Here is a 13,675-nt window from a genome sequence, read left to right on the forward strand (position 1 = left end):
AGATAACATAATGATGGATGAAAATAAGAAACCAGCAGAGCATATCTTTCCTTGGGACATTTTTGCTTTGTTGTTTTACTAGTCTGCAAATGCCTCTGTCTAATTAAAGTGTTGCTGTGAGTAGCCGTAAGGTAACAACACTATGAAAGCAGTCAGTATATATTAAATTCTGTCTAACCAGTCCAATATCCCTGTGTTATAAAGAAGCAGACAGTGCACATGATATAGAAAACAAACAAACAAACAAACAAGGTAATATATTTTGACTATAGCAAGAAATTGTCAATAACTTTTCTAGGTAATCTCATAGGTAAATTTATCATTGCCATATTGAAGTTATTAAATATACAAAGCTTTTTGTTGATTGGTTGTTAGGAGTATATATCAATTACTTGCTATCCAGCTGGAATCAGGGATTGGAAAGGATTCCGTTAGGGTCTCTCCTACATCAGGTATTGTTTGATATTTTCACTCAAAACTTCAATTATGAAGTTTTGCAGATGGCACTGCATTATATTTATATTATAGAAAGATGAGATCAAAAAGTAAAACAAACACAGAAATGAATCTTTTCAGTCTACTTAATTAGAGTACTGTAAGCCATTTCACTTTATGCATCACATGACAGATGTGGACTGGTTTGAAGGCTACTAACAAAAAAGAAAATAAAAAATTTATCCAGAGGTCTGTAAAATACAACTTAAGGGGAAAGACTTAAGGAAGTGAGGTTATTTTCTCTAGGAATAAAATGACTGCAGAAGTTCTGTCTTCAAATACATGGTAGTTGCTGAAAAGAGGAATAGAATCCTTGCTGAATATAGCTGCAGCAAGACAGTTGTTGGCAAAATGTTAGGAAACAGCTTTTAACTGTTCTGAGTCATATTGTTATAAATTGTGTAAGGAAACAGTAGATTCTCCATTGTTAATAATTTCTAAGTCTATCTTATCAAAACATATGTCCAATATGGCACATTGCAATTAATTCCACATTGGCAGTCTGGAATTGGCTAGTTGATTTCTCATGGTCCTTCCCAGTTAAATTTTCAATCATTCTGCTGAATGCACAGCAAATCACAAAGAAATGAATTTCTCTCCCACCTCCTGAAGATGACTTAAAAGAAAAAATGCATTACTGGAATCCAAACAATACGTCTACAGACAGCAGGAGCAACTCACATCTACAGAGATCAAACTGTGGTAGACTGCTTATTCTAGCAAATAGCTCCAGTTTGGCAATTGGAGTTACTACATGCTGAACTGTAGCCATTAAAGGTTAATCAGCCCAATGAATCTAGAAACTGCTCAGCAGCAGCTTAGTCTCATTATCAATTGCAATATGTATTATGCATAACCAGAAAAGTCTTTTCACTGTAAACAGAAAGAAGCATCCTGGCTTTCTCTGTTATTTCAATTCTGAAATAGGAGAAAGAAATCAATATTGTGTTTCCATTTAGACCTGTTTCTACAGTTTTATGTCCTGAGGCAGATCTCATTCGAGGTCACTTATTAAAGGTGGATCTTGGCTGTCCTGTGTTTCAAGAGCAAATTAAGGTGCATTCTGGTTGTAGTTCTTGACCAGTTGGCTATATTGAAAAGCAAAAAGAAAATAACTCAAATGGGATTAGAGTTGCACAGCCTAGCTGCCTTTTCGCAAGCATATAGACAGAAATGTTAATCCTAGATTTCAGAAGCAGTCCTCAAAATCTTACATCTCACAGCCCAAAATGGAAGGTGACTATGCCTTTATTGCATGATATTTAAAATTGTTTGTTTATTCTACATCTAACTATCTGCTGTTATTCTATATGTCTCAATATCCACCTTCATTCTTAAAATATACAAGAGTGGTTTAATTGTGGGGGATTTTCAGTAAGAAATATTTTGTAAGTACTAAGTAAGAAAATTTATAAACAGCTTTTTGTCTTCCTCTCTGTTGTGAAATAGTTTTGAAAGTCAACAACTCTATTCTCTTTTGTAACTGTTGCACTGAAAGGCTTGATTCACAGGTTTCATCCCACAGACTGCCCAAGAGGAAGATGAAGACTATCCCTATTTAAATATAAGCTTTAGACTGAAATGCTAGCATGATCTAAGAAGACACATTTCTACCTCCTTGAGGAGTTAAAAGAGGCATTGAACATCTGGCAAAAGTCATTTTCTAAGCATCAGAACAGCTCTGTCCCAATTTTTTCATCTTAGGACCACTTCACTTTTTGATCATGTAATTATTGCAGTCAGTGAGAAGAGAGGAAGGTAGTCTCATTCTTGAAGAACTCTCTTGCAATATACATGTTTGTCCTTTATTGTGATGTGTACTCAAGTATACACAATATGACAGTATCCACAGGATTGTAGGGAGGAATACATCCTTGAAACTTTTTAACAAGTATTCTTCTGCTTAGTTTCTTCACGTACTAGCTTCAGGGGTGAAGATGGCAACCCCAAGCTCTAAGTAAGAGCAAGATAAAGGGGGTTCAGCTATTTGTATAGTAGCACTTTCAAAAAATCTTGAGTATCTGTATAGGTATCTGCAGTGAGATTTGACAGCAGTGTGAGATTGGAAGGCTGAATTTACAGGTTTAGAGAGGGACAGGGAGGATGGCACCCTTGTCGGAAGGGCTGGTTTCTTGGGGTGAAAATGATGTGATTTTAGCATCACTTCATTCTTAAATCAAGATATAATTGTTTTATCAAGCAAAAATTTTCAAGTAAATATGAATTGACAAAAAAACGCAAAAAAAGCTCACATGAAACCCAATAAAAATGAAAAGCTCTTGCTTACGCTGAGTTTCCTACGGTTTCTGCCACCTTAGTGTCCTGATTCTTTTAACTACAAATGCTCAGCAAAGGCTGCTGAGTCAGACCGAATTAATAAGATTGCAGTGAAATGGTTATGCATCAGATCTAATAAACATGTTCTAAGAGGTATGCTGTGTGACGCTGTCTTTTTTGTTTGTTTCTTGGTGGGTTTTTTTTTTCAGTGTAGTAGGTGTTGTTTCAGCGAGGCATGTATAGTTCTGCCCACCCAAATTGAGTTCCTGTTGACTCAGCTGATACCTAGATACTGACCTAAGTCAGTATACATGGTCAGTTTCCTTCAGGAGTGGTAAGGGAAGACCAAGGTAATTCCAGATTATCCAGAGCTGCAATCTATCATCACTCACAAACAGAAGGACCAGTGTGATCACTTCCTGCTCTTTTTTATGTGAATGAGAAGCCATGATTCGATTGGCTTCCTTATCTGTGCAGATATTGATAGCCAACACAAAGAATTTTCTCATGTATCCTTCAGTTCAGCAACTGAAAGGAAAGCAAGAATCCTGTGACTTCTACACAAAGCATAAGCCAAGTCGAGAAGACCATTAATCCCATTCTTTGAGATTCTGACCACTTAAATAGTCCTACCCTAAAAGTCCCAAGCTTTTCTATGGCTGTTTCATCTGAAGTCTGATACTGAACACTTAATAGTTGTGAGTAATGTGCAATCGAGAAAGAGTTGTATTGAAATACAGATGTGTGCAGTAAGTTTTCTGCAACAGCAATTATAAAAGTTCATGTATGGAACTGAATAATCTTTTCTCTGATTTAAATTTGGCTTTAGATGCATACCCTTGTAGGGCTGCTGTTCGAAAGGCAAAGTAGGTAGGAAGTTGGATTCACCACAGAGCCCAGCTACAGAAACTCAGAAATGCTATAGCCCACATTCCAGTGTGACACCTTGGCTTCTGTGAGTTTTGTGATTTTGATGATGCAGTTTGCTCATCTTATCTTTTTCTGACCAACCATTTGACTATACTCAGAATGGACAAAAAAACAGAGTCTTAATTTGTGTTTACAATTGGATGAAAGATTAGGCCAGAAGGTAGATGTATCAGAGAAGGGGGAAAAAAAAAAGAAAAAGAAAAAGAAAAAAACCACCACTGTACTCAAAACCTTGCAGAAAATATAAGGCAAATAAATGCATGACTATGCATTGCTGCATCAGTATGTTTAGAAGTTTTTGGGGAGGAATCGTAGTGGAAATTAAGGCAGCAATATACTGGTTGAGGACGTGTCTATCAATACATAGAACATTCTGGGTGCCAGACAAGATTGTGCCTGGGTGCCAGCAGAAAGGATGTGAAATGTCAGAGTGAGTCCAAGTTAAACAAACAAGGAGAAGCACAGAGGAGGTGTGCTAGTGGAGTAATGAATGTTAGAAAGTAAATGAGGAAGAAATATTCACATATGTAACTTAGTAAATTAGTTTTTGGTGTTTGGCACCGTGGTATGTGACAGGACTGTTACTATAGGACAATCAGAGGAGACTGCAGTAATACAGTTTTGTTGGAGAGATAGATGTGGCTAGAGAAGAGGATATTTGTTTGTGCACTTTGCAGATTCCATATTGTATGTGCTAATGTGAGCTTTTTTGGACAAAGCTTTTTTTGGACAAGCTCTCTGATTCCTCTTTTGTCTGTTTAAAGTTCTGGGTACACTGGAATTAGGAATATCAAATCATAAAAGAGGAAGTGGCTTGCTTGTATAAATGTGATGACTACTGATATTCATTTCATTTTGTTTCTTTACAGCTGGCATATATAGGCTACTTAATGCTGTTCAATTACATAGTGTTAGTGAAGATGGATCGCTGGCCATCGACACAGGAATGGATTGTCATCTCGTACATTTTCACTCTGGGAATAGAGAAGATGAGAGAGGTAAAGTCACCCCAAACACATAAGACAGCTCCTCTGAAGCAGCTCCATGCCTTTGCCTCTTATCACATCACCAGAGAGCAGAGCTCAGCACTACCCCTCCACTCTCTGTGAGGAGATGAAGGCTGCAATGAGACCTCCCCTAAGCCTGTCCTGCTCTGGGCTGAACAAGCCAAAGGACCTCTGCCACTCCTCAAACTTCCCCTCACCATCTTTGTAGCCCTCCTTTGGACGCTCTTTAATAATGTTATGTCCTTTTTTGTACTGTGGTGCCAAAACTGCACACAGTACTCCAGATGAGGACACACCAGTGCACTTCAGTGTGGGACTACCCCTTCCCTCAAATATCTGGCAGTGCCATACTTGATGCACCCCAGGATACAGTTGGCCTTCCTGACTGCCTGTGCGCACTGTTGGCTCATACAACTTGCTGTCAACCAAGACTCCCAGTGTCTCATCTCCCAGTCTGTAGGTATAGCTGAGGTTGCCCCCTCCCAGGTGCAGAATCTGGTACTTGCTCTTACTAAAAAACTTTATGTGGTTGGTAGTTGCCCAGCTCTCCAGTCCATCTAGATGTCTTTGCAAGGCCTCATTATCCTTGATGGAGTCAAGAGCTCCTCCCAGTTTAGTTTCATCAGCAAACTTGCTTGAAACACCTTCTAGTCCTACACTCAAGTCATTCTTGAAGGTTTTAAAGAGAACCAGTATTAAAATGGAGCCCTGGAGAGCCCCGCTATTGACCATCTGCCAGCTTGATGTAACCCCATTTACTATAATCCTTTGGGCCTGACCCGTCAGCCAATTGCTCACCAATAGCATTATGTTTTTCTCTAGCTGCATGCCGGATGTTTTATCCAGAAGGATACCGAGAAACAATATCAAAACCTTCACTGAAATCCAAAAAGATAACATTAACTGGTTTCCCTTTGTCAACTAGATGGGTGACCTTGTCATAAAAAGAAATTTAAATAGTTAATCAGAACCTTTCCTTCACAAATCTGTGTTCACTGTGACCAGTGATCACATTGTCCTTCAGGTGTTTTCAATAGCTCTGACAACCTTCTTCCATTTAAAATTGAGAGTGCCTTTCTTCTCTGTATAAAACCTTTGCTTCCATTGAATTTCTCTATTCAGATTTCTGCATGATGAGTGTTAAATAGCATTCACAAATAAGGCATAAAGCATCTGATATATCTTAAAGCTTGGCCACTATCCTTGAAATGTTGTTCAGGTATGAAGTATGAAGCATGTTTTAGGGAGAGGGGAGGGAGACACAGTATTATGGAATGGGCACAAAGACATAGGGATATGCCAACCAAAAAGTCTGCATCCAGAGTTCACTCGAAATTCACAGTTATTCTATCTGCCCAAGTATCTCATGCAAAGGCCTGCAATAAAAATAGCTGTAACTGGGGGAAAAAATTATATCCATGCTGAATACTGCAGCACATTTCTAATAGGTTTTCCCCCATTTAATTTTGAAATTTCTTGCTAATTATGTCAAGAAATAGAATGCATCTCCCTAAAGATGCTAAGCAGGCATGTAGAGCAGAAGGAGTATTTAAATGTGGCACTCGATCTGCCAGCAGTGTGACAGTGCTCTGTCGTCCCCTGCACCTCATTGTCTTTCCAACCCGCAGCTACAGCTGTGCCACTTTCACTTGGCCAAATGTGCATTTATTCCACAATGGCACCAGAGGCCAAATTCAGCCCTGATGTGAGTGGGTGTGAGTCCTGCTGACCTCAACTGAAATAGCACATTTGTACCCTTGGGCTGAATTTGTTGCCATCTACGTGTGTCCAATCTGTAGCCAGTGTTTTTGAGGACTAGAGGAAAAATGCTCCTGCAACAGCCACTTAGACTCCAAAGGTAAGTTTCAAACACCACGTGGCAAATTCTACTTTATAAACAAAAGGATCAGAGGAAAATTCATTAATTGTGTATCTGTAACAGAAAGAAAATGGAAGAGGGAGGCGGCAGCCACACGAGGGCTCCGCAGCACGGATGGAATCAAGGCATCCCTGGCTCCATAGGTGGCAGCCTGCCAGCAGGAATCGTGTGCCATTTTTATCTCATCCCAATTCACCCCATTTATATTCACCCCAAATTCTCCTTTCCACAAAAGTTTTTCAAGAACTTTTGTGGGAATGGATTCCTAACCAGATGTTCGTGGAAAACGAGCCTGAAATTCATTCTGAAAATGAACTGTAAGAAAATTGTAAGAATGGCGTTCCTCTCTTCAAGGAACTGCATGAGTCTGCTCAAACGTTCTTGGGCTAAATATAGAAAATGAAAACAAACAGCTTGTTAACTGACTGAAAGCTAGGAATTATTCATAGAAATCATTTTCAGAATAGTTTCAACAGTAATTCAGGGGAACAATCAGCTCTCCCAAATGATCTTGCAAGTAGAGTGATGATAAATTCATAAGGTAAGATTAATTATTTTTATGAATTATGTTCTCAGCTGTGGAAATGAATTTTCAAAAACTCCAAATAGGATCCAAGTAGGAACTAATCTTTACTGAATTTAATGCAAAATCAAGATCTTTATGGTCATAAATTATTTCTTAATAGTTTCATGGACATCTTAGAATAATTTTCTTTAAATCTAAAGCTTTAAATCTAAAGTGAAATTATTAAGTACCTTTCTATGTTTTCTCCCCTATTCCAAGAATAATTAAGATCAATCTGAAAAATAGAAAGTCAAACAAAAATTTCTTCTTATTTTGTGGGGATTTCAGAAGAATTGAGGTTTTCTTCCTTCTATCAAAAGAAATTACATGTTGTGTATATAGTTGCAGGGTTATACTACACTTGAGTTTCATGTTCAAGCTTTCACAAAAGAAATCAAAGACTGTACAAGGTATTTATGTGTAAGGAGGCAATCAGCTTTGATTCTGGCTTGTGTAGCACCAATCTGATTACTTTACCTTTATACAGGCTTAAATTAAGACAACTCAGCTGGCTCCTCTCCATGTCCTTTTTCCTTCAGATACTGATGTCAGAGCCTGGAAAATTGTTACAGAAAGTGAAAGTTTGGCTGCAGGAGTACTGGAATGTTACAGATCTCATTGCTATCCTCCTGTTCTCTGTTGGGATGGTCCTCCGTTTGCAAGATCTGCCACTTCGGAGCGATGGCCGGGTGATATACTGTGTGAACATCATTTACTGGTACATACGGCTACTGGACATCTTCGGAGTAAACAAGTACTTGGGACCGTACGTTATGATGATTGGAAAAATGGTAAGAAAATTTGGTTTATGGCTTCTATTTTCTGCAATAACGTTCTTGACTCAGTGTCTTTGGACTTGTCAGTGTAATCACTTTTTTTTTTTACAGATTAGTGTTTCCATGTAAACTAAAATCAGGTCCTTCTTGATTCAAGTCATCTGCACAGATCCCCCAAAACTGGCAATTAGACACTTCTTGTTGTATTTGATAATGTATTGCTTATCTTTCTGCTAGATCTCTCTTGAATACCAAAGTCATCCTACATCGTTTACAATAAATCCAAAGGGTACAAACTCTTAGTTAATTGCAAAATTGTTGCAAACTCTTAATTTCATTAAAGTTAAAAGAAAAAAAGATTCCATACTTCGAGATTCTTAAAGAAATTGTGTTGTTGTAGGTGTAGTATATTTGGAATTGTAATAGTTATGATTATGGCTGACCTCTCTATATTTTATTCCATATCCACATATCCTTGCACTCTGCCTGTTCAGGTGTATCCCTGAGAGGTGAGAAATCAATGTGCCTAACTGCAGCCTCTGTCCCCTGACCGTATCACATCTATATAGTGTGGCAGGAATATTAATAATTCACATAATAGTGAGCTCATGTAATGGAAATCAAGCAATATTTGATGCTGGATATATACATTTTTACTTTAGTTTTATAAATATATATATATATATATATTTCAGTAGTAATAGCAGGCATTTGTTGATGGGAGAGGCTTTGCAGAGCTCCAAAGTGCAGCAGAGAAAACACTCCAGAATTCTTGCTGTATATTACTGGAAAAGGACATCAAGACAAGTAAAAAAAACAAAGCCACAGAGGAACCACTGCATTATTGTTTGTTTCATTCCTGTCCCAGTTGCACCATGTGTCTTCATCGGAGAATATGGTGGTCATTAGGAATTACACAGCACACCATGTATAAAACTCCTGAAAAAACATCTATCCTTCTGTTGTGCACTAATTTTCACAAATGACATGACCAAAAGTTTCAGAGCTGTGGTGGTAGCGAAGGCCATTCAAAAGCCAGTTCAATATTAAACGGATTGGCTGTGGATAACAACCTTCCAACAGTCAGAATTATGGAGGGCTGATAGGAGCCCAGCTTCCCCAGTAGTATAAACAGTGGCTTTTTTTCTCCCATGGCCAACAGAAGGGAAATGGTTGAAAACAGCAAAATAAAATAATTTCCATCCCTTTGTCATTCTCACATGAATTAAGCTTTGCTCCGCTTTCACTGGAAAACAAATGTAGGAAAATCATTAACCACTGTAGGTTTGGGTACCCACACAGAGGGTTTTGAATTCAGCTACCAGAATACTGTGAAGGTGTGAGCATTTGTAAAGGAGGGAAGTTATTTTATTTTGTGCCTTCCTGTTATTTGATTTCCATGCCTCATCCGGTTTTCCATGCACTCAGCAACTCTGACACATTTACTTTGCCCAAACACATGCAATGCCCAGCTGGTTTGAGTTACATAAATTTGCCCCTCACATCTGTTTTCTGGCCATCTTATTCCCATGTGCAACGGCCAACCCAATTTATAACATGCACAGACTTCCCTGAGAGTTGCACCTGCTCACTCCCTGCTGCACTGCCTATTTTCAAAGCACATGCCCATCTATCTCCTTGCGTTCTTTCTTTTTCATCATCTTGCAAGTACCATTCAGTTCTGTGGAGACAATCAATTTCTACATATTTCTTCAGAGTAAGCCTATCACAGCTATTGAGCTCCTCAGCAAACTACACTTAACGCAGTCCACAGACTGAGCTTGTATGCTGGGCTTCTCTTTAAACAAATTTTAGACTCAGGAGAGAACGGATGACTCCTTCCATCTTTCCAGTGTTCAGCAACTTTCCCTTTACCTGCCTCTCCATTGCACCCAATACAGCAGCTGTAATAGGTTTTGCCTCTGGGCCTTATGAGCAAATATGCAAAGGGCACAAATGGACTTGAGAGGTTTAGAAGTAAGGATGGAGAGAGGAGGAGAAAGCTAATGGACAAGTTTATTATTGTCAACTAATTTCAGCTGCAGAATGAACTTCTTATACCGTTCTTCTAATCTCTGCACAAGAGTATATTTACTTCATTTCTATTTAGGAATGAAATGCGACCACTGTAGCATGCCAAGAGAGTCAGAAGTATATTAGTTTTCTTCCTGTGTGGGAATGTCCACTTTTTTGTTGTTTCTATTGGAAAAAAAATAAAAAAATTTAAAAATTTAAAAATTAAAGTTTTTTTTAAAGAGGAGAATAAGAGACAACTTGTTAATAAAACTACACCAAACACCTCATTTTATCACTTTTTAACATAAGTGACTAAAATTTTCTACAAAATGACTGAAAAGAACATTGCCTTGTTAAAACAGCAATTGTAATTTGACCCTACAGGCCAAAGGGCTTTACACACTGCCTACAGTCAGTGAAAACTCAACTATCTAATTCACCAGATTTTGAGATAGTGAACTTTTTGAGAGGGAACACACTGAAGGAGGGAAAAGATAATAAAGTGCTTGAAAAGAGAGTAAATAAGACTGATAATTTAATGTCTTGCAATGTGAGTTCAAACCTTCTCAAAAACTTTGTAAGCATGTAAGAAATTTTCTTAAATTTCCAGCAAATAATTTTTATGTTTATTAAATCGTATTACATCATATATTTCAACCTGAAAACATCAGAGAAGAAGGGAGGATACAGGTTTCATCACTATATTTCTTTGCTGAAGACAGCAAGAACTAAATGTAATTATGCAGCTTCCCATTTCAGGTTGCCTTCTGAGATAAAATCATCTGGAATTCCTCTTCAATCGGGTTTTCTTGAAAGATGAATGCCCTGAATAACATAGGAATGTATATGATTCATATTTCTTTAAGGCATTTGTTTTCCTCTCCCACCTCCCTAGTTGTGTTTTGTTTTTTTCTTTCCGTCTTTCTTTCCTGCATTTTTTTAAGTACCTCTATATTTTCATTTTTCCCTGCTTCTTTTCACCTTCCCCAGTTCCATCTTTCTGGCTTCTTAAGGCTCTCCCAGCAGGACCCTGTCCTGCAGGTCTCTTTCTCTCCAGTCTCTCTTTTAATACAAGAATATCCCTTTCTGTTTACTCCTCTGTTTTCTCTATTGGTCAGTTTCTCAGTGTTTCTTCAATCTCCTATCTCTCTCCCTGTGCTTCAGAGCTGCAGTACCCCCACAACAGTGGCAGATCCATCTGCTGAAAGAGTCCCCCACCTCATCCACATGAAATGAGCCAGCCTGCTCTCAAGCTGCAGCATGGGGCTGTCAGGCCACCACCACCTGAGATGCACATGGGTTGCACACCTGCCTGCCCTGCAAGGCACGCAGCATGCAGCTGTGCCAGAGAATACAGGCTGAAGGGTTTGAGACTCAGAAGGTTTAGAGCCCTTTGGTTGAACTTTGGCTGGAGACTTCCATAGCTGTAAAAAAAGGCTCTGTCATAATTCTGTTATAAATAAAGGCCTGTAACTAAATGTATAACTACAACTTCTTGAGGGAGCTTAGCGGAGGCCATGCAGGACTCACATTTTTTTCACAGTCAGTAGGTCCTATCTATGCTATACCTGTTTAGTGCCCAGGGCTCTCACTTTGCTCCACTCTCTGGAGGGCCTTACTAATACTGCCGGCACAGCTGCTTTTCTAATCTTCAGCTTCCGCTGAGAACCTCCTAGGACTGATGTCCCACTTTTTCCAGGAACATTTTGAATGGGTAGACACTTTTTGTTGGCACTAATTAAAGTTGTGTATATGCTAATGAGGTATTCAGCAATGCAGAAAAATAGTCTGAGTGTCTGCGTTCGATGCAATTTTTTTTGGTAATATGGCATTTGTCAGTCCCCATCACCAGGCTGGTTTCTCATCCAGCCTGTAGCTTTCCTTTCTAACTGGTTACCACTGTGATGTCCCTTATGTTGCCATAACAGGCTGTTCTGCCACCCGTGACTCCTTATGTTAGATGCAGCTTCCTACCTTTGCACCGAGACAATGAGTACCAGAAAATAAGATAATCTATTTCAGCCTTTTTGTTTTAGTACAGTTGTTAGTAGGCAGTTATAAACAATACATCGACTTGCAACCCTTACTTTGACCGGGCTATTGATGCCAGTGAACCTGTATTATTTATTGTTCAGGCAACTGGTGTGACCAGATGGTAGTTCGTGTTTTCAAGTCTATTCATAACATTTAAATTGCTCTTAAAAGCAACAGTGGGCAAAACCAAGGACACAAGAATACCATTTTCCTTCTTTGAAAATGAAATGCTGTGTATAACACTGACAAGAAATTGTTTCTGAAAATTCTATTTTTGAGGTTTAAACCTTTTTTTTTTTTTCAGCACGTAATGGAAATATGGACAAATACATTCAACTCTTGTCCTTTCTCTTTCTTTCTCTCTTTTCTTCTCATGACATTCAGATGATAGATATGATGTATTTTGTCATCATCATGTTGGTGGTTCTGATGAGCTTCGGTGTTGCAAGACAAGCCATTCTCTTCCCCAATGAGGAGCCGTCATGGAAGCTGGCAAAAAACATTTTTTACATGCCTTATTGGATGATCTATGGGGAAGTGTTTGCAGACCAGATAGACCGTAAGCAAGTTTATGATTCTCATACACCAAAGTCAGGTATCCAACTTTGATCAGATGATGTCCTACTAGATTATGTGTATGTGCTCAATAAATGGCTCAAGATAGAGGACCCTTTATCACAGAGAACTGTCACAAAATATTTTTACAGCTAATACTGGAGTGTCAATTATAGAACCTACTCCTGTCATCACTCTGCAATTATTTAACCAAAAATCTGTAATGCTAAATTATATTGCAAATAAATAGCATTTTAAATGTTTCCTTTTGACCTGTTGGATAGTGGGGATACTCTCCCAGATATCTGTGATGAATTCTTTGGTATATTTGAGACATAGAATGTCTCTTCATTTCTTTTCATCCATTTGTTTGATTTTAGACCTAAACGCTTTTTACCTAACTTCATACTGAGCATCAAATCTAATGTACAAGATTAGATCTTCAGTTCCTGCACCTCACAAGAACTAATCCGCTGTTTTCTTTTCCCTCTTACCTACTCACTGCCACCACCCTAATGCTAAACTGAGTAATACAACTCTCTCTGGGGAGAGTAAATACATTATTTTTTACTTATTTACTGGAAGGCAAGAGCGTGCTCACATCAATGCAAACAGAACAAAAGCCAATACTTCATGTGCTGTCTCCTCAGGATTCATTTGGCTGGTGATCAGTAAAAGGCCAGTTTTCTATCTAAAGTAAACCTCCTGGTGCCGCCCAGTGTGTTATGCCAAAGGAGAGGGGTGGTCATGAGAAATGAGGCAGCAGATGACAAATGGAACAAAGTGTCACAGTCTATCACTAACTAATACCGACATGTAACTGATGTTCATCATTTCTACCTAAATGTGTGTAAATCTCAGCAGCATTTAGAAGTATATCTTCCAGCAGCAAATGGCAGCCATTAAAACACTATTTAAGGTATTTTTCTCCTATGCACCATACATTATTTACTTAATTTATCTTCTGTTCAGTATTGACAAAGCTTGAATGAAAGCTTAGATGAAAGCTTGAAAAAAAGGTGTTGATTTTTTCCAAACCGGTTAATGTAATAAACATACCTGTACCACCATGATTTACCCCAGATTACTCAGTTCAAGATGGACAGAGGTGTACATATCACATGTGATATTTCGGCAGTTC

General features: G+C 38.5%; 1 protein-coding gene across 6 annotated transcripts in view; it reads left to right on the top strand.

The window, feature by feature from the left end:
* Positions 1-13,675, top strand: part of TRPM3 (transient receptor potential cation channel subfamily M member 3) — a 396,319-nt gene that overhangs the window by 360,941 nt on the left and 21,703 nt on the right. For all 6 annotated transcript variants that reach the window (XM_052701292.1, XM_052701293.1, XM_052701289.1 and 3 more), the window contains 3 exons: positions 4,572-4,700; positions 7,693-7,944; positions 12,364-12,538. In XM_052701292.1, coding sequence (XP_052557252.1) covers positions 4,572-4,700; positions 7,693-7,944; positions 12,364-12,538 — 556 coding nt within the window. The remainder of the gene's footprint in view (positions 1-4,571; positions 4,701-7,692; positions 7,945-12,363; positions 12,539-13,675) is intronic.

The sequence above is a fragment of the Tympanuchus pallidicinctus genome, unplaced genomic scaffold (assembly GCF_026119805.1).
Source record: "Tympanuchus pallidicinctus isolate F22 unplaced genomic scaffold, pur_lepc_1.0 scaffold4, whole genome shotgun sequence".
Lineage (NCBI taxonomy): Eukaryota > Metazoa > Chordata > Aves > Galliformes > Phasianidae > Tympanuchus > Tympanuchus pallidicinctus.